Source organism: Eriocheir sinensis, chromosome 69, assembly GCF_024679095.1.
Source record: "Eriocheir sinensis breed Jianghai 21 chromosome 69, ASM2467909v1, whole genome shotgun sequence".
Taxonomy (NCBI): Eukaryota; Metazoa; Arthropoda; class Malacostraca; order Decapoda; family Varunidae; genus Eriocheir; species Eriocheir sinensis.
Window position 1 is genome coordinate 4,930,391 of NC_066577.1, and position 22,137 is coordinate 4,952,527.

The window sequence follows — 22,137 nt, forward strand, 5'->3', positions numbered from 1 at the left end:
ACATTTGTTTTTTATAGTCGTGATGATTCGGACAGTTGATTTTTTCATGATTTTTATTAAATTTATATCAATTTCAACATTATAGGTGTTGGAACAGTTATAAAAAGGTTAATTTGGTTGATTTATATTCAGATATTATGCTTGTGAGAAAAGAAGGAAGACCTAATACCAAATTTTTTGAGATATTTCTTGTAGTTTTCCTTTTATTTTTTCCCCTATGAATATTGAAAGGATACTTTTGTCCTTATACAAATGTTTTGTAGTAGATATAATCTTGTTTATTAGCCAATCAAACTTAAGCTATATTAATATTATGGCGAGTACTATGAGTGTCCGTACCATCCCACCCCCCTGGCCAAACCATCACCACAGGTGGGGATGGTTTGGACGACTTAAAAACTTGTGTTTCATCACTTACACTTGAAAACTGGAAATTGCGATGAGTGTCATATTAGCAGCCTAAAGAGCCAAATGATGATGGAACATTTTGAGATCAACACAATTACACTACTAAAAAAAAATTTCTAAAAATATTTTTTTTAAAAGTGGCCGAATCATCACCACTCTCCCCTACTGCTTCCTTGTCGTGCTCGTCTGACATCTGAGGACGCGTATACTGCGTCATGGCTGAGGTCTTCTGGAATAATGTAATCATTTTCCTGGATCAAGGAAATTAGACTGAAAGAAGATTGAAATATATTTTCATCTTAACAACTCCGCCTCCTTGTGGCTCGCCGCCGCTGCCGCTGCATCGGTCACCAAAGTTGCCCCGACGCCATGCTCGTCTGTTCAACATAATTCTTGCAGGTTTTGTGGCACGAAAAGAAACTACTGCCTGGAGTTCTCCAACATTTTATTCCCTAAAGACGCAGACGGTAAGGAAATGCAGAATGAGTGAGTACTGTGTGGGAAGAATAGAGGAGGAGCGAGAGAAGGCAGGCTGGTGGAGGTTACTGTTTTGAATCAACGCTGTTCGGTCTCTCCGCTACATGACCGTCTACTCGTTTGGCTGGTGACTGCTGGAAACAAGGTTCTTTATGTTCTTGTATATCAATAGTCTTGGTAGTTATATATTTTTACTCCTGAGATTATTACTATCGTCGTAGTGAGGCAATACGTTTTCAAAACCATAACTGGGCACGATAACAGAAAACCTTATTCCTGATACCCGATAACTGACAATGGAAAACCTTATCGGTGATAACCGATATTCGTTAACTGGTGACACATAGGCGATAACCGATTCCCGATATATTTCCACAATTCTGATACTAGCTAGCAGTAAGTCCGATAGGCGAAAACGTTACTATATTGATACTTCAAATAAAAAAACATATAGATGAATTAAAATTTCCATTATCTGTATTTTAGAAAACTTACAAAACCTGAAAACCACACGTTGACACGTACATATGGGCGGTAATACTAGAAACGCCTAACTGGTGTTGTGTTATTTGGCGTCCCCACCGTCAAAAGCGTTTTTGTTTACAAACCAGTGGCAGACCTATAAAATCTGGCGCCCGGGGCAGTATACTGACCTCTGGCGCCCCCTGCGTTAGTCCTTGGTAAAAGTAGTTATCAAATGTCAGGCTAGTGGAACACGAACGACCTCAAAGGCAGTGAGAAACGCAGAGCGAAAAAATAGGTACGCGGTATATACTCTAGAAACAGCGCAGGTAAAATCACACTGACTGACTCAACTGCAGGCTGGAGGTTGGTGTATTGATGGCGGCGTGAGATGTGATCTTGGAAGTATTCTTCCTCCAAGGATGTGATCAAGTGAAGGCGGCTGGAGGAGTTGGCGAGTGTTCGCGCGAGGGAAAAATGACGCTCTCAATCTACAAAGATAGGTGCCCACAGCTTTGAAGGGCGCTTCAGCTGTGGGAACCGACCATCCCCAAACTCCAATTTTTGCCCAATTCAAAATGGCGAAAAAATGTTGATTTTCACAGAAACTGTTTGTTGAAACTCTGATTTGATGCCGCAGATCAACCCGCCGTCCAATTGTGTGCCCGGGTACGAAAATTCAAGTCAAGATAAGAGCGTATAATGCAGTCAGAAAGGCCCCAGAATGCCCGAAAACAACCAAAAAATGACCATTCGTCGTGGAAATATCCGGTTGAAACTCTGATTTGGTGCCGTACGTAGATTGATCCGCCGTCGAAGTTTGTGCCCGGGTACAAAATTGTAAGCCGAAATATTAGCGTATGTGTCGGAATGGCGGAAAATGGCCGAAAAGAGCCGAAAATGGCCATTTTTCGCCCAAAGCGTCCCGTTGCAGCTCTAATTTGATGCCGTAGGTTGATCCGCCTTCCAATTTTGTGTGATTCTCAGGTCGAAACGAAAGTATATGGTCAGCGTCCAAAAACAAGTGTTAATTGGTAAATTCATGATGTTACCGTTACTGTTGATGAGGTTTCAGGCCCCTCAACGTTAATTACCAGCGCAGCATTCAACATACTTTATAACGATATAATTAATGTTAGCTCCGAAAGTTGTCCTCGTTTCTCATGTTGGTAACTTTATATAGGATTTAGTCAATTTTAGTGAATAAGTGATCGAGTCTCCACCCACCTCCATATATATCTCCTGTTTTCTCTTGTCCTCCTTCTCCTCATTTCCTTCCTTAATTCTTTTTCCTTTATTTCTGTAACTTCCCTCACTCCTATCCTTCCTTCCCTCCCTCTCTGCCCCTATAATCTTCTATGTTCTCTCTCTCTCTCTCTCTCTCTCTCTCTCTCTCTCTCTCTCTCTCTCTCTCTCTCTCTCTCTCTCTCTCTCTCTCTCTCTCTCTCTCTCGTTGCTTTCACCTTCAAGTTTGCTTTTTCTGCGTGTCGGGTGTTTGGAGGCTGCTGGACAGGCGGGTTATAGTACCACGCTCCTCCCTCGACCTGATTATGATAACAATAATGAATTAGGTGCAGTCTGAAGCTTCATTTATATATATAGTCAGTCAGCTGCAGTCTGTAATTAAGTCACTCAATTAGCCCGTCAGTCTGCATGGGAGTTATTCAGTCAGTCTGTAATTATGTATACAGACTGACTGACTGATGACGGGTTATAATACATAGGAATACATAGGAAGAACATACACCAGAAGACCTATCGGTCTATGGCGAGGGTGTCTGTTTACTACCGCTACTACTAGTAATCTACGTGTGGTAGGACAGGACAGAAAAGATGAAGGCTCCTCCCCACCCACCTCTCCCTCCGGCAACGTGCCGGCAGGAAATAGTTAGAAGATGGGTGAGGTGTAGTTTCAGGGGCACAGGTGGAGGCTTGATCCTCGTTTTACCGGCGGTACTAGGCACGAACCAGTAACCTGTCACCTTACTGCACCCACACCTCACTCCACCTGTCATGCGGACATTAACTGTTGCGTTACTCTATTGTTGACTTGCAATCTAGGTTGTGGGGGAGAATTATATGAATATAGGTTGAGGTCTTGCTGCAATCTGTCTGAAAACATGCGAAAAAGGGTCAGTATAATCTTATATCCCTGAAGTACTTATCCAAAGAAGACTTAAAGCTATTGATACTCTGTGCGCTAACTACTGACGGTGGGAGTCTTTTTCAGTGATCGACGACTCTGTTATTGAAAAAACTTCTGCGCACCAATGTGTTACATCGATTTCCCTTTAACTTCATACCGTTGCTGCGTGTTCTTGTGTTGGTGTCTCTCTGAAATAGACTGTCTGGGTTAATGTTGTCGATTCCATTAAGGATTTTGAACACTTCAATTAAGTCCCCTCTTATCCTTCGCTTTTTTAGGGAAAACATATCTAAACGCTTTAAACGCTCGTCATATGGCAAGTTTCGGAGCGCTGGAATTTGTTTGGTTGCTCGTCGCTGTATCTTTTCTAGCAAAACTTGATCTTTGATATAGTTCGGTGACCAGAACTGAACGGCGTATTCTAGGTGTGGTCTTACAAATGTTAAATATAATCTCTTCATAAGTTAGGGTGATTTATAATCAAAGTTTCTTGAGATTAATCCCAACATCATATTGGCTTTTTTACTCGCTGCAGAACATTGATCACTCATTTTAAGAGTGTTACCGATAATAACACCAAGATCTTGTTTTACTTCGCTGAGCTCATATCCTTGAATCTGATATTTAAAGTTAGGATTTTTTTCACCTATGTGCATTACTTTACATTTATCTACGTAAAAACTCATTTGCCATTTTTCGCTCCAGTCGGTAAGTCTTATTAAGTCTGATTGAATGTTCTTGCAACTTTGACTGTTCATTACCGTACCTCCTAATTTGGTGTCGTCGGCGAATTTGGCTACTTTTGATAGGATATCAGTTTCTAAGTCGTTCACGTAAATTATGAATAGTGTTGGCCCCAGGACCGAACCTTGGGGACGGGTTGCCAATCCGATGCTTCACCATTAAGAACTACACGTTGTTCTCTGTCGGTGAGCCAGTCATGAATCCACGCACATAGATAGTCGTTAATACCGTGGGAACGCAGTTTTGAAATAAGCCTAACGTGAGGAACTTTATCAAACGCTTTCTGAAAATCTATGTAAATTACGTCATATGGGCTTTGGGCGTCCCAACATGTATAAACATCATTGAAAAAGGTTAATAGGTTGGTAAGGCAAGACCGATTACTACGAAATCCATGCAGACTATCAGTTATCAAATCATTTGTTTCAAGGAAAGTGATCATTTTATCCCTGATTATTTTTTCGAATAGTTTATTTAGGACAGACGTAAGGCTGATAGGGCCATAATTACTGGCTTGTTTTTTGTCTCCTTTTTTAAAGATCAGGGTAATATTGGCCTTTTTCCATTCGAGAGGCACACTGGCCTGTGCTAATGACTTGTTGAATATTAATGTAATGGGTAATTCTAGCTGTTGACTACATTCTCTTAACACGCGAGGAGATAAATTATCGGGGCCCGGAGATTTATTTGGATCTATTCTCTGCAAGTACGCACGCACTTCGCTGATATCAATTTCGGTCAATGGAAGCTTATGTTCTTCAGGGCCTTGAAAAATTTTCTCCGGGGCTGGAATTGATGTCATGTTCTCTTTTGTGAATACGCTACTAAAGGTTGAATTTAGGACCGACGCCATGCCTTTATCATCACTAATCGTATTGCCACTTAATAGTAGTGGGCCGATATTATTTTTAACAGTTTTTTGTTTCTTATGTAACTGAAAAATAACCTGGGATTTTTCTTGGCATCAAGTGATATTTTCATCTCATATTCGCGTTTCTGTTTTCTGATTGAGTGACTTGCTGTGACTTAATTACAGACTGACTGACTGACTGAATAATCCCTGACTGACGGGCTAATTGAGTGACTTAATTAAAGACTGACTGACTAAATGAAGCTTCAGACTGCAGTCACTCAACAGCCCGTTAGTCAGGGAGTTAATTATTATTTAGTCAGTTACTCGGTCAGTCAATTATACCTAGCTATTCATGCACTTGGCCGAAAGGTTCATCAGGATACAAGGGGTGCAGGATCGAACAATCTTTCATATTTTTTTCAAAGTCAAAAGGAAGCCTTTATTATACACAAAAATTAATGAGGAAATAGCCATGGAATGTAATAATTGAGCAGTCACATTCTTAGTTTTATTGTTGCAGAAAAATAAACAAGAGTTACAAATAACTAAAATCCATCATTATGTAACGCACGCGTGCGCCTCCGTGGTCTAGTGGTCAGCGTGCCTGGCTTCTACTCCGGGGCCGCGGGCCCGGGTGTAATGCTGACTTGCTTGATGGGCGAGCCTCCCATAAGCCACTTATAGCCAGGGGGGTACCTCTTTGGCCGACTGGTAAAGGAGTGGCTCTCCCGTCTCGCTGGTCGCGGGTTCGATCCCCGGCGCCGGCAAAATCTTTCCTTGTCTGGATTAATTTCTCGTGTGTTTCGTTATACGCAGAGGTCGTGTTGGAGTAAAGAGCAAATTCTGGCATTTCACTGGTGGCAAGGCGGTGGCATCCTCTCCTGTAGTTCTGTTGTGTCACCCCGAGAGGGTAACAGGTAGAGATGGCCCATGCTCTCCGAAGTTCATAGAAAATGGGAACTCAACACACAGAAATTAATCTAAATGGGAATGGGGAGACGTGTAGTGCTGACTTGCCTGATGGGCGAGCCTCCCATAACCCACTTAGCCAGCGGGGTACCTCTTTGGCCGACTGGTAAAGGAGTGGCTCTCCCGTTACGCTGGTCGCGGGTTCGATCCCCGGCGCCGGCAAACCTTTCCTTGTCTGGATTAATTTCTCGTGTGTTTCATTACACGCAGAGGACGTGTGTGTGTAGAAAAGAGAAAAATTCTGGCATTTCACGGGTTCGACTCCCGGCCCGGGCAGTCGGCGTGCGCCTCAGCCAGCTGATCATCCTCCCTTTCGGGCTGGTCGATAAATGGCTACCTGGGGAAGGTAACCTGTGGTAACCCGGTGTCACACTGGCCCTGTGTCCCGGGGTGACGGGCTCCCTCCCACCACATGCAGGCTCAAGGGCCAATGCCACGGAGATGAGCACCGAGGCCACGCGCTGCTACAGCGTCTGCCCCCAACTTTTTGCCTTAACACACATCCATTGAATAATATATATATAAAGCCAACAGGACCCGTCCCTGGCGCGAGACGGGTCACAGCGCCCAAGAGGGAGACAACCATGGGGGCCTTCGCTTAGGCTCTGGCTTCCTCGACGTACGTTGTTTCATGCACAACGAGGCGTTACACTCAGAGCAAGACTGCAGCCTTGTTGTACACAAATCCGAGGGTACAGCACATCACACAACTACTTGGTGGGTGTGTAGCTTTATTTTTTTGCGGCTACTTTAGTTGGCTTTGACCGCTTGTTTGTTTGGTGTCGTAGATCCAGTAGGTGTCATACCACGGCCGGTCTGGGGACCCGCCGCCTCTGCTCCAGGTCAGGTCAGGTCAGGTGTCGTTCGGGAAGCTTGGCCTTTGTATCGGCGCTTCCCTGATGATCTTCACTGGTCCATCTTCAAGTATTGCAGCTGGCTAGTAGTTAGTTAGTTTGTTGTTTGTTTGTTGCCGTAGATCTAGTAGGTGTCATCACCACGGCCAGTCTGGGGACCCGCCGCCTCTGCTCCATCTTCAAGTATTGCAGCTGGTTAGTTAGTTAGTTAGTTAGTTAGTTAGTTAGTTTGTTGTTTGTTGTCGTAGATCTAGTAGGTGTCATCACCACGGCCAGTCTGGGGACCCGCCGCCTCTGCTCCATCTTCAAGTATTGTAGCTGGTTAGTTAGTTAGTTAGTTAGTTAGTAGTTAGTTAGTTTGTTTGTTTGGTGTCGTAGATCTAGTAGGTGTCATCACCACGGCCAGTCTGGGGACCCGCTGCCTCTGCTCCATCTTCAAGTATTGTAGCTGGTTAGTTAGTTAGTTAGTTAGTTAGTAGTTAGTTTGTGTGTTTGGTGTCGTAGATCTAGTAGGTGTCATCACCACGGCCAGTCTGGGGACCCGCCGCCTCTGTTCCATCTTCAAGTATTGTAGCTGGTTAGTTAGTTAGTTAGTAGTTAGTTAGTTAGTTTGTTGTTTGTTGTCGTAGATCTAGTAGATGTCATCACCACGGCCAGTCTGGGGACCTGCAGCCTCCACACCTCTGCTCCATCTTCAAGTATTGCAGCTGGTTAGTTAGTTAGTTAGTTTGCTGGATCTGGATCTGGATTAATGATGCACAGGGCACCCGTACAGGTGCATAACATGCACTCTACTAGTATCTCATTACCTACCTTATGAAACATCAGTAGCTCTTCATATATCTTTTCTACAAACCTTCAACAATCATGTAATGCTTTCAAAATCCAATTCAAGGACTTATTTTTACTCTTGAAAATACGGGATAATGTTTACGGAAGCGCGTCGACTCCTCTGGTGCTGGTCATGTGACGGTAGCTGCCGCAGCTGCAAAATAGCTCACAGAGGGTTTTGTTAGGTTAGGTAGGGTTAGCTAAGGTTAGGTTATATTCATGTCCATGATAAAATTCGCAGTATTAGCATGAAAATAACAGGTTTGCTTTGGCGACAGGCGTGGCTGCAGTGCAGCCGGTGTTGCAAGAAATACCTCCTTTCAAAAATAAGTCACATATACATGTGGGGTGGGGGGAGCAGCCCCACTGCTAGCAGAGTCGTAAAGTTCAGTTGGAGTAGTTTAAATATGCTCCCCCACTCTAAACCCTCTGCGAGCTATTTTGCGGCTGCGGCGGCAGCACCGCCTGAGGAGGCGATCCACTTTCGTAAACATTATCCCGTATTTTCAAGAGTAAAATAAAAGTCCCTGGATTGGATTTTGAAAGCATTTCCATGACTGTTGAAGGTTTGTAGAAAAGATATATGAAGAGACAGTGATGTTTCTTAAAGTAGATAATGAGATACTAGCACGGTACTAAAACAAATCTTTACCGTGAATCAGATGTAATTGTTATGGGGTTAGCACACTGGGCAAGTTTTCCGTGGATCTTCAGTCAAACCACGATTTCCGCTGGCATGGTTCTCAATTCCATGGTTTTCTGACGTGTCCACGGTCTTCCGTAGCTACGGTAGATTTCACCGAAGGACGACGGTATTCATAATCATCATCATGACAGGGTGACAGGGTACTGGAGCGTATGCCCGTACTGAAGGTAAGCAAGGATCAAGCCTCTACCTGTAACCCCTGAAACTACATCTCACCCATCGCGAGTAGTTGGGGGGATTCTGGAGCTGTCCTGTGTAGGCCACTCAGCCTCTTGCAGTCTCCCTGTGTTCTTATGTTCATCAGCAATTGTAATGCTGACTTGCCTGATGGGCAAGCCTCCCCTAACCCACTTAGCCAGTGGGGTACCTCTTTGGACGACTGGTTAAGGAGTGGCCCTCCCATTACACTGGTCGTGGGTTCGATCCCCAGTGCTGGCAAAACCTTTCCTTGTCTGGATTAATTTCTCGTGTGTTTCGTTACATGCTGTGATCGTGTTGGAGTGGAGAAAAGAGTAAATACTGGCATTTTACAATAATAAGAAAAGAGAAGAGGAAGAAGCTACACCCCACTGTCCCTATACATTCACTCAGCCATGAGTGTTGTTGCCTGGACCAGGGCCTCCGATGTCACTTTAATTGAGAAAATACGGGACATGCCTTCCTCGTCTTCTAGACGTAGTTCTTGCAACAGTTGCATCACTTCACTGCCCTCCTCTCTTCTTGCAAGCCATTGCCGCCTCCACATTCTTTTCTCTTTCCGTTGCTTGTATAAATTGAGTGTCACTTTGAGTGAAAACGGGGGTGCAAATAGCTTGGGATGTCAGGCGTCAGCCATACTTGTGAAAATGTGTTGGTCCAGACCACCGTTGCCAGATTGTCGTACTCAGAGCATAGTATTTGCCGGTTTCTGACGCCTAACTATTGCCAAGAAACATCAGGAATTAACTATTTTAACGATAACTATAAGTGAATCTCCTTATTGGGGTCCTTAAGTGGCCTAAACCCGGGAGCGTCGGTGGACCCATTTTTGGGCTCCCGCGAGTCGGTCCGCTGAAACGGTGGACTCAGGCTCGGCTCTAAACGCCTAGTTCGAGCTAATTGTAGGCGGTGGCGGCATAGAGCAACCCACCATGCATGAACTGGGTCACTGTGGTGGGTGATTGATCATCATGGGTGGTGCTGTAAGGTCATGGCAGACTGAATTAGCTATCCATACATTAATCACTTGTCAAATTCTCTAAAGTAGACAACAAGCGACTCTCGGCTTTTTATTCTGTAACAAACACCACCCAAAAAGAATGGAGTTTGAGTATAAGTAAATATTTTAAATGGCTTTATGGTCGTGAGAGGAGTACTCTGATATACGTTCCATGCTCTTTTCTTAGTCTCAAAATGCAGTGTAATGTTGCCGTTTCTCAGCCACTTCTCGGCTTTCCCATGGCCGAAGCCCACGGGTTAAGTGTAAAAGATAGTATAAATATTGAAAAAGTTTTTGGAACATTTAAAGAAATAATGGTAACTACAACAAAAAAAGTGTTAGGGATGAAAGTGGTGAGAGATGGAAAAAGAAAAGGATGTTCATGGTGGACAGAAGAGATAAGGAGGATAGTAAAAGAGAAAAGGGAACTTTTTAAGGAAACTCAAGGAAGAAATGTGGCTGAGCAAGTAAAAAGGGAAAGGAAAAGAAAATAGAGAATGCAAAATTAAATTAAAACAAGCAATAAAAGAAAGTAAGAAGAGAGTTGATGAAGACTTTGGAAAAGACTAAGTGAAAATATAAAGGAACAGGAACACCGATTGACCCTTATTAGACACGACAAACATGCAACCAACATAAAAGCCTCTCAAACCAACTACTTGAACTCCGGAATCTCTAATATTTGATACTCTATTTTGCTTTAACACTCGATCCCTTAGCAAGAGAGGGGTTCCATGCATTTATGGAGCAGGCGCACTGTCGCCATCAAAATGGCGCTGGCTCACATGCCGCCATTGGTGGTTTTATTTACAAAATATATATTATTGCTGTAAGTAGAGCACAGAAACTGTTCATTTCAGGTAGACAGCATCATTGCAACAGCAGCTTTTACCTCACAATTTTCCTGGTCTTCATAGCCCTCCCCACCACCGGCTGTTTTAAGGGGGGCGACTACAGGGTGTCCTCCAGCACATATGGTACGTCCAATAGCTTTGAAATTTTAGTATGTTGTTTGTAGGTGTAAAGGTATGATATTCTGTGAATTTCATGAAATTCGGGTGAAGTTTAGGAGAGACCCAAACAAAACGTATTTTCTTTTATCTTTCAAACTTTATTTTTCAGTTAATTGGTTTGAAAAAATACCATAGAAACTTTGTTTACCTATCTACATTTTGTTGGAAGTAACTTTTTTTATTTTTTGTTTTGTCTTCAAAGAAAAAAAATTACAATGTTTTGTAACTTATTATTTTCTCCACTCTGTCCTTTTTAAAAAACTAATTTTTGAGATACACTGGCTCCTAAAGTTTTTTTCCATTTCATTCCTGTCTAGCCATTTGTATATATTTGATTGGGATGAAATTTTCACATATTATTGTGTATATCTTGGGACATAACGGAGAATGACAAGGCATCTGGTCCCACGGGAGTACCTTTCTTCTGAGGAGGGGGAAAGATGGAGGGAGGGAGGAGGAAGGGGGAATGGATGGAGGGAGGGAGGAGGAGGGGGGAAAGGTGGAGGGAGGGAGGAGGAGGGGGGAAAAGATGGGAGGAAACTGAGAGAAGGAAGGGAAGGAAAGAAATACAGCTGAAGCAAAAGTTGTGTGTGTGTGTGTGTGTGTATGTGTGTGTGAGACAAAGATGGAAAATGAGAGAGAGAGAGAGAGAGAGAGAGAGAGAGAGAGAGAGAGAGAGAAACTAGAGTGCCTCACACTCTCATCAGAAGAAATTTTTGGGCCGTTAAGACGGGGACGAGGAGGGGTGGGGAAGGCAGGTACAGGGAGAGTGAGGTGGCTATGGACGATGAATTAGTGAAAAATTGAAAATATTAGAAAAACAGACTCCAGCTCTGGCATTCAGGTGACAACGGCTGTGACTGTACGATAAAGCAGTATAAATTTTTTTTACAGTATGGTCCAAAGGTGTGACCAGTGTTACCTATGTTGCAACTGGACACAAGGCAACTGACTTGTTAACCACACTCCCACGGGAGGGTTGGGGAGACCAGCGGAACAGTGGATCAGGAGATTGAAACAAAGATGCTGTCCCATAAACAGCTCCTTTACAGTATTCCCTCAGCTGTCCTTACAGGCAACCCTTAAGTGGAAATGGCAATCATGGCTGCATTAATGCAAATTGTGTTTGATGCACCTTAGAAAAAGTTCAGAATAGGCCAAAGACTGGCACAGAAACCTTCCATCACCCAGGCAATGATGCCAAGTCTGCAATTCACTCCCCAAAAGATTATCCATGCCAGGTTATGTGACAGCAACTATAGTATGTGTTTGTGTTGGGAGTTATGAGGATGGGAGGAGAGGCAGCCCACAGAATATGACAACATTTATCCCACTGACAGCAGGGCCTGAGGAGGCCACTCCTGCAGTAGGCTGTTAAGCAGATATATATATGTTACTGGAACAAGGCACTGCATTAACACCTCATCTCTTACATACCAGGAAGTGGTGTCAGCCATGCTGGGAGGAGCACTGTGCTAGAAGACAGCACACACTTTGTGCCTCGACGGCCGCCACTTGTGCTGGTGCTGGTGCTGAAGTGAGGGTCTGAGGCGGGAAGCACAGTTCCAGGAAATAGCAAACAACCCTTTGTTTCCTGACTGCCACCACTGGTGCTGAGGTGAGGGTCTGAGGCGGGAAGCACAGTTCCAGGAAATAGCAAACAACCCTTTGTTTCCTGACTGCCACCACTGGTGCTGAGGTGAGGGTCTGAGGCCAGTGCTGTGCTCAACACTCACTGTGTCCTCACTGCCACTGACTTCAGGACTTCTTCCTGCATCCCACGCCTCACCTGCTGGCTTGGTCCCTGAGTGTGGGGTCAGGGGAACCTTGCCGCCTGCCACAACTCCCCTGATATTCCTGCAAGACCTGCCAACTCCTCACATCAAGATCAGTGTTGCAGTAAAGGCTGCAAGGCCTGGGTGGCCGGGACCAGCAGGAGCAGACTGCCACTGGTCTGAGGATCAGGGTGGTCGGAACAACCACCTCCGCCACTGTTGGCATCTCCAGCCATAAAGGAAAGAAACTTGGAGTGTGAGATCTGAGACTGAAAGCACGGTCACATGACACAGCCTTGCACACACTGGTGAAGGAAAGCATGAATGCCAAGGGTGTGGGAGAAGACTCCCTGGGAAGGATGACCTCCGCAAGTACACCCTCACACTCTGGTGGAAGACTTCATGAACGCCATGACGGTGGTAGAAAATTAAGTAAGAATAGTACCCTTAACACACACACCCTTACACACACTGGTGAAAGAAACCAAGAAAGTGAAGTTAGTGGAAAAGGATCCAGTGTGAAGAGTTCCTTCAACCAACACACTGTTAGATACAATGGTGAAAGAAATCATCAATGTGGAGTTTGTGGAAAACGGTTTGGTCTGAAGAGTGTCTTCAACAGACACATTCATATACATGCTGGTGAAACAAATTATAAATGTGATGAAGTACTCAGGGGGAAGTCTGAAATGAACAAACACACCCTCACACACACTGGTGAAAAAAATTATGAATGTGAATTTTGTGGGAAACGATTTACTCATAAGAGTACCCTCAACAAACACACCCTCACACACACTGGTGAAAAAAATCATGAATGTGAAATTTGTGGGAAACAATTTACTCAGAAGAGTACCCTCAACAAACACACCCTCACACACACTGGTGAAAAAAATCATGAATGTGAAATTTGTGGGAAACAATTTACTCTGAAGAGTACCCTCAACAACCACACCCTCACACACACTGGTGACAAAAAACATGAATGTGAAATTTGTGGGAAACGATTTACTCATAAGAGTACCCTCAACAGCCACACCCTCACACACACTGGTGAAAAAAATCATGAATGTGAAATTTGTGGGAAACGATTTACTCTGAAGAGTAACATCAACAAACACACCCTCACACACACTGGTGAAAAAAATCATCAATGTGAAATTTGTGGGAAACAATTTACTCAGAAGATTACCCTCAACAAACACACCCTCACACACACTGGTGAAAAAAATCATGAATGTGAAATTTGTGGGAAACAATTTAATCAGAAGAGTACCCTCAACAAACACACCCTCACACACACTGGTGAAAAAAATCATGAATGTGAAATTTGTGGGAAACGATTTACTCAAAAGAGTACCCTCAGCAACCACACCCTCACACACACTGGTGACAAAAAACATGAATGTGAAATTTGTGGGAAACGATTTACTCAGAAGAGTACCCTCAATGACCACACCCTTACACACACTGGTGAAAAAAATCATGAATGTAAATTTTGTGGGAAACGATTTACTCTGAAGAGTCACCTCAACAAACACACCCTCACACACACTGGTGAAAAAAATCATGAATGTGAATTTTGTGGGAAACGATTTAATGAGAAGAGACACCTCAACAGCCACACCCTTACACACACTGGCGAAAGACCTCATGAATGCTTAGAGTGCGGCAAAAGGTTCACTACCAAGACTCATTTGAACATACATACCTTAAAACACTCCGGCCTGAGAAAGTTCAAGTGTGATGTTTGTGGGAAACATTTCAAGGTTAAGGGGGATATTGCCCAACACATGAAGATCCACTTCCCCTGAGGTGTTGTGTTGTGCTGCAGTGCTGCTGTATTTGGGAGTGTAGGTGGAGGTGGTGTTAAGTAAGCATATTTATTTGGCCTATGTGATGTACACAGATACAGTAGATACATGTATAGATGTGAATAATGGCACGGTCTGTTGAGCCGTAGCTCCCTGACAGACAGCTTTCTTTTTACGTAATACATTGTTGCATGTGGTTGATTAGGCAATGTTGTGTATAAAGGAACAAATTATTTTATGGATTACCAAATAAGAATAATGAACAAGATTACATTATGAAAAATTCATGCCTTGAGTTCTGAAGAGCTAATTCATTTTCTTTTACCTTTACCTTAAATTGATCTAGATTACCGTTATTTACTAGATTTTTAATTTCCGTGTATAAAGAATTCCACAGGCTAGGACCAAAACATAAGATGCTGTGTTTGAAAAGTTGTTCAAATGTAAAGACACACCTGGTTACCTTGTTACTTCTGGCCTAGTGAGCAGATTCAACGAGTTGAGTTCCATGGTAGTTTTTTTAATATTTTAGAAATTAATACATTAATACTTATGTACTGAGTGAAATTTTAGAAGATTTTGGTTTATAAATACAGATTCAGTTGAGTCAAATTTACCCTTAATTTCCCCAATGAACATGAGGACGCGAATACTGCTTCCTTGTCACGCTCGTCTGACATCTGAGGACGCGTATACTGCGTCATGGCTGAGGTCTTCTGGAATAATGTAATCATTTTCCGGGGTCAAGGAAATTAGACTGAAAGAAGATTGGAATATATTTTCATCTTTACAACTCTGCCTCCTTGTGGCTCGCCGCCGCTGCCGCTGTGTTGGTCACCAAAGCTGCCCCGACGCCATGCTCGTCTGTTCGATATAATTCTTGCAGGTTTTGTGGCACGAAAATAAACTACTGCCTGGAGTTCTCCAACATTTTATTCCCTAGAGACGCAAACGGTAAGGAAATGCAGAATGAGCGATATTGTGTGTAAAGAATAGAGGAGGAGCGAGAGAAGGCAGGCTGGTGGAGGTTACTGTTTTGAATCAACGCCGCTCGGTCTCTCCGCTACATGACCGTCTACTCGTTTGGCTGGTGACTGCTGGAAACAAGGTTCTTTATGTTCTTGTATATCAATAGTCTTGGTAGTTATATATTTTTACTCCTGAGATTATTACTATTGTCGTAGTGAGGCAATACGTATTCAAAAGTTCCATAGCTGGGCACGATAACAGAAAACCTTATTCCCGATACCCGATAACTGACAATGGAAAACCTTATCGGTGATAACCGATATTCGTTAACTGGTGACACAAATAGAGGCGATAACCGATTCCCGATATAAATCCACAATTCCGATACTAGCTAGCGATGTCTGATAGGCGAAAACGATATTTTATTGATATTTCAAATAAAAACATAGATGAATTCAAATTTTCTTTATCTGTATTTTAGAAAACTTACAAAACCTGAAAACCACACGTTGACACGTACCTATGGACGGTAATACTAAACACGCCTGAACTGGTGGTGTGTTTTGGCGTCCCCGCCGTCAAAAGCTGGCACTTTTGTTTACAAACACTGGTTTCTCGTGAACTGGCCCATCACTGCTAATTCAGTTATTCTTATTTATCACCATTAACACTTTAACAGTCACTTCAGTAAAGAAGCACTGGGAACCGGAACACGGACTCACTCCGTCACTCGAGACGCAGCTGAGAGGCCACGCTGCCACATGATAACACAAGCCGCTGGTCTCTGTTTGCGCTCTTTACAACAGGATCACAAATTTTCAGGCAGTGAATAATCATTTTGGGGGCAAAGTTAAATGATTTTTCTCTTTGATATAGTGATTTTTGAGTAACAAAAAAACTAACCTAGTGTTTTAATGTTGATGATCTAAGTATGAAATGGTGTTTGATGCACCTTAGATAAAGTTCAGAATAGGCCAAGACTGGCACATAAACCATCCATCACCCAAGCAACGATGCCAAGTCTGTAATTCACTCCCTAAAAGACTTTCCAGGCCAGGTTATGCGACAGGTTATGTGATTTGACCACATGGAGCGAATGGAGGAGAGTAAGATGACCAGAAGGGTGTATGTGAGTGAGATAGAGGGAGGGAGTGCTAGAGGACGACCTCCAGTGAAATGGAGGGATAGGGTGCAAGAGTACGTTGGGGAGAGGGGGGAAAGATCTTTGAGAAACTTTGAGCAGGCAAGGAGGGAGTGTCTGGATAGAGAAAGCTGGAAGCTCTTCTGCCGTGGCCATCCCCTGGTGGGAGCCCCTAGGAGCAGGTGTCGATGAAATGATGAATGATGATAGCTATGTGACAGCAACTATAGTATTGTTGTGCTGGAAGCTTCCCCCGGCGACCATAGGCCTCTAGAAGGCTCCCGGAGAAACGAGCAAAGGGGCGGGGAGCAAGGCGAGCCGTCCCCGCCCCACCGGGCGCGGCCACGCGCCAGGCGGGAAGTGTTGCCAACTCGCATATATTTTTGCTACATGTTCTTGTATGATCTGAAATATACTGTAATATTCTAGACTGTACTGTTCTGGATATATATAGGAGAAGAGGGCGAGAGAGGGCCAGTCCCAGTCATAGTAAGCTAGTGGTAAGTGAAGAGTCAGAGTGAAGTGTACTACTGAAGAAGAATATTAAACTACAGAAGCTGTGCAAAGTTTTTACATATCTCCCTCCCACGGAGTCTCCTGACGGCGACACGGAACCCAAGTAACACGTCCGGCATAACAGTATGTTTGTGTTGGGAGTTATGAGGATGGGGAGGAGAGGCAGCCCTCAGAATATGACGAGATTTATCCCAGTGACAGTAGGGTGTGGGTGTAGGGATTCAGTGAATTTACCGTACCCAACGTTTTGTGTTACTCGCAAAAAGGCTAAACTCCCACCAGGACAAAATTAAAAAAGAAACAACACTTACCACCCTACAGTGGATGCAGGCTTCCCCGCAAGTACCTCCCAGAGTTACAACGATAATCCTAACAGGCCCGATAGTAACATCTCTTTGTATTAAAGGACTGCTGGAGGCACTTATCTTAAGGTGGTTTTTCAAAAGAGGTTGTCCCTTGAAGGCTCGTCCCGGAGGGTGTAGTCTTCCTCGAGAGAGAACGAAAAAGCACTGCCGTGAGTTAACGAAGGAGCTGCAAGCGCTGAGGTGTTGACTGCTCGACAGTTGATGAAGGAGTGAACGAAAACCAACCACGTGGGTCTGAAGAGGTATTGTGAATTTCCCTCGCCAGATGGCGTGGCTTTCGATCTTCTCTGTTTCCATCGGTTAAATTATCTTTGTTCTTTAATTATAATTCAGCAAGGGCATTTATTATTTCATGAAAGGTAACACTGAACTATTGTTATTCCTTTCATGGTAAATGGTTAGTCTTTAGGCAGTGAATAATGTGAGTCTGTCTCGGTCTGGGAGCCGATGAGCGAAGTATTTAAGTACCATCCAAGGCTTATTTGAGCTCAGATGATACTCAGAGTTAGCTTGAACTCTCGGCCCGAGACTAGGTCCATAAGGGAAATAGTTAATTTGTCAAATCCCCTAGTTAACTGACCTAATTCCTAACAAGGGCCTGAGGAGGCTACTCCTGCAGTAGGCTGTTACAGATATATATATATATATATATATATATATATATATATATATATATATATATATATATATATATATATATATATATATATATATATATATATATATATATATATATATATATATATATATATATATTACTGAACAAGGCACTGCATTAACACCTCATCTCTTACATACCAGGGAGTGGTGTCGGCCATGCTGGGAGGAGCACTGTGCTAGAAGACAGCACACACTTTGTGCCTCGACGGCCACAACTTGTGCTGGTGCTGGTGCTGAGGTGAGGGTCTGAGGCGGGAAGCACAGTTGCAGGAAATAGCAAACAACCCTTTGTTTCCTGACTGCCACCACTGGTGCTGAGGTGAGGGTCTGAGACGGGAAGCACAGTTCCAGGAAATAGCAAACAACCCTTTGTTTCCTGACTGCCACCACTGGTGTACTGCCACCACTGGTGCTGAGGTGAGGGTCTGAGGCGGGAAGCACAGTTGCAGGAAATAGCAAACAACCCTTTGTTTCCTGACTGCCACCACTGGTGCTGAGGTGAGGGTCTGAGACGGGAAGCACAGTTCCAGGAAATAGCAAACAACCCTTTGTTTCCTGACTGCCACCACTGGTGCTGAGGTGAGGGTCTGAGGCGGGAAGCACGGTTCCAGGAAATTGCAAACAACCCTTTGTTTCCTGACTGCCACCACTGGTGCTGAGGTGAGGGTCTGAGGCGGGAAGCACGGTTCCAGGAAATTGCAAACAACCCTTTGTTTCCTGACTGCCACCACTGGTGCTGAGGTGAGGGTCTGAGGCGGGAAGCACAGTTCCAGGAAATAGCAAACAACCCTTTGTTTCCTGACTGCCACCACTGGTGCTGAGGTGAGGGTCTGAGGCGGGAAGCACAGTTCCAGGAAATAGCAAACAACCCTTTGTTTCCTGACTGCCACCACTGGTGCTGAGGTGAGGGTCTGAGGCGGGAAGCACAGTTCCAGGAAATAGCAAACAACCCTTTGTTTCCTAACTGCCACCACTGGTGCTGAGGTGAGGGTCTGAGGCCAGTGCTGTGCTCAACACTCACTGTGTCCTCACTTCCACTGACTTCAGGACTTCTTCCTGCATCCCGCGCCTCACCTGCTGGCTTGGTCCCTGAGTGTGGGGTCAGGGGAACCTTGCTGCCTGCCACACCTCCCATGATGTTCCTGCAAGACCTGCCAACTCCTCACATCAAGATAAGTGGAGGCTGCAAGGCCTGGGTGGCCGGGACCAGCAGAAGCAGACTGCCACTGGTGTGAGGATCAGGGTGGTCAGAAGAACCACCTCTGCCACTGTTGGCATCTCCAGCCATAAAGGAAAGAAACTTGGAGTGTGAGATCTGAGACTGAAAGCACGTTCACATGACACAGCCTTGCACACACTGGTGAAGGAAAGCATGAATGCCAAGGGTGTGGGAGAAGACTCCCTGGGAAGGATGACCTCAACAAGTACACCCTCACACTCTGGTGGAAGACTTCATGAACGCCATGATGGTGGTAGAAAATTAAGTAAGAATAGTACCCTCAACACACACACCCTTACACACACTAGTGAAAGAAACCAAGAAACTGAAGTTAGTGGAAAAGGATCCAGTGTGAAGAGTTCCTTCAACCAACGCACTGTTAGATACAGTGGTGAAAGAAATCATCAATGTGGAGTTTGTGGAAAACGGTTTGGTCTGAAGAGTGTCTTCAACAGACACACTCTTATACATGCTGGTGAAAGAAATTATAAATGTGGTGAAATATTCAGGGGGAGGTCTGAACTGAACAAACACACCCTCACACACACTGGTGAAAAAAATCATGGATGTGAAATTTGTGGGAAACGATTTACTCTAAAGGATAACCTCAACATCCACACACTCACACACACTGGTGAAAGAAATCATGGATGTGAAATTTGTGGGAAACGATTTACTCTAAAGGGTAACCTCGACAGACATATCCTAACACACTTTGGTGAAAAAAATCATGAATGTGAATTTTGTCGGAAACGATTTACTAGGAAGAGTACCCTCAACAGCCACACCCTCACACACACTGGTGAAAAAAATCATCAATGTGAAATTTGTGGGAAACGATTTACTGAAAAGAGTAACCTCAATGACCACACCCTCATACACACTGGTGAAAAAAATCATCAAAAAAATTATGAATGTGAAATTTGTGGGAAACGATTTACTCAGAAGAGTCACCTCAACAGCCACACCCTCACACACACTGGTGAAAAAAATCATGAATGTGAATTTTGTGGGAAAAAATTTACTCATAAGTGTAACCTCAAATTACACGCCCTTGTACACACTGGTGAAAGACCTCATGAATGCTTAGAGTGTGGCAAAAGGTTCATTACCAAGAATCATTTGAACATACATACCTTCAGACACTCTGGCCTGAGAAAGTTCAAGTGTGATGTTTGTGGGAAACATTTCAAGGTTAAGGGGGATATTGCCCAACACATGAAGATCCACTTCCCCTGAGGTGTTGTGTTGTGTTGCAGTGCTGCTGTATTTTTATTTATTTATTTATTTATTTTTTTTTTTTTTTTACATTGTTGCCTATTGCGCCGGTAGGCATCTTCCCGGTGGGGCCTGATGGTCGGCCCAAGGCTTCTTCCAGGTGGGGCCTGATGGTCGGCCCAGCCCGTTCTGGCGCAGGCGAGTGTTTTATAGTGGCGCCATCTTGCATTGGCTCATGCTGCCCCCCGGAACTCGTTCTTGATTCGCTTGGACGGCTTCCTCTAGAGTCCGGGTTGATGGGTGGTCTTCAGGACAGCATGTGGGTAGTTTTAAGCCACTCGGCGGTGACTGAAAAATCCGAGTGGTAGCGTGAGGATTCGAACCCGCGTCGTCCATCACGCGGCGAATGTGGGTCCAGTACGCTACCAGTTCGGCCACCGCCTACCCTACATTTGGGAGTGTAGGTGGAGGAGGTGTTAAGTAAGCATATTTATTTGGCCTATGTGATGTACACAGATACAGTAGATACATGTATAGATGTGAATAATGGCACGGTCTGTTGAGCCGTAGCTCCCTGACAGACAGATTGCTTTTTACGTAATACATTGTTGCATGTGGTTGATTAGGCAATGTTGTGTATAAAGGAACAAATTATTTTATGGATTACCAAATAAGAATAATGAACAAGATTACATTATAATGAAAAATTCATGCCTTGAGTTCTGAAGAGCTAATTCATTTTCTTTTACCTTCACCTTAAATTGATCTAGATTACCGTTATTTACTAGATTTTTAATTTCCGTGTATAAAGAATTCCACAGGCTAGGACCAAAACATAAGATGCTGTGTTTGAAAAGTAGCTCAAATGTGAAGACACACCTGGTTACCTTGTTACTTCTGGCCTAGTGAGCAGATTCAACGAGTTGAGTTCCATGGTAGTTTTTAATATTTTATAAATTAATACATTAATACTTATGTACTGAGTGAAATTTTAGAAGATTTTGGTTTATGAATACAGATCCAGTTGAGTCAAATTACCTTTTATTAATTCCCCCTTGAACACGAGGACGCGTATACTGCTTTCTGGTATGATTCTGAGGGCGTGTCTGCTGCATCTTGGCTGAGTTCTTCTGGAATGATGTAATTTTTCCTGTGTATTGTACGAGAGCTTTCAGAGTTCAGTTTGTATATTATAACTTACTTGACTCAATATAATTACGTTGTAATGTGAATTGCCTATACCAGAAAAGGAAGCCCTCAGATGCACTCTGCTGGAAATATATATAGATATATATATATATATATATATATATATATATATATATATATATATATATATATATATATATATATATATTTATTTTTTCGATGTATCTTAGCTTCGCAGCATTCTCAAGCGATCTCGCGTAATCACTTAACACAAATGATGCTGAAGGTCCTGCCATTTGCCCGCGGGTAATGACTTGGGGATGGGGGCACGTGGTCCGTCTGTTCACTCTGCTGGGGAGGTGACCACCAGCGGTTTTGCAGACGACGCACAAGGTGCAGACGACGCTATTTCGTGACGTCACTGCAAAACCTCTTATAGAGGTTGTGTTACGGTGGAGACTCCCGAAACCGCTCGCTACTCTCGAGGTTTAGGCTTCGCCCCGGGTTTAGCAGCAGCAGTTCCCTTTTCTTGAGGCACCGGAACTACGTTCAACCACTAACGTGAAGCTATCCCAACGTATCGTCCGAGATGGAGGGTGAATAGGAGTCGGTCACGTCGAGGAGGGCATGCAAGCGGCCAAGACTTGCCT

General features: G+C 43.9%; 1 protein-coding gene across 21 annotated transcripts in view; it reads left to right on the forward strand.

Annotated features, from left to right (window-relative positions):
- Positions 1–22,137, forward strand: part of LOC126988436 (zinc finger protein 708-like) — a 227,702-nt gene that overhangs the window by 43,575 nt on the left and 161,990 nt on the right. For 6 of the 21 annotated variants that reach the window (XM_050846548.1, XM_050846544.1, XM_050846545.1 and 3 more), the window contains exon 3: positions 12,102–12,279. The exons of 1 other annotated variant lie outside the window; for it this stretch is intronic. Coding sequence is in view for 6 of the 20 variants with exons in the window: in XM_050846523.1 (XP_050702480.1) it covers positions 12,757–14,250 (1,494 nt within the window). In the remaining 14 variants the exon portion in view is untranslated. Of the gene's footprint in view, positions 1–5,887; positions 6,781–12,101; positions 15,680–18,802; positions 18,886–20,314; positions 20,361–20,802; positions 21,088–22,137 lie in introns of those variants that run through there. 14 more of the 21 variants (XR_007741944.1, XR_007741943.1, XR_007741942.1 and 11 more) reach the window with 13 other exon arrangements.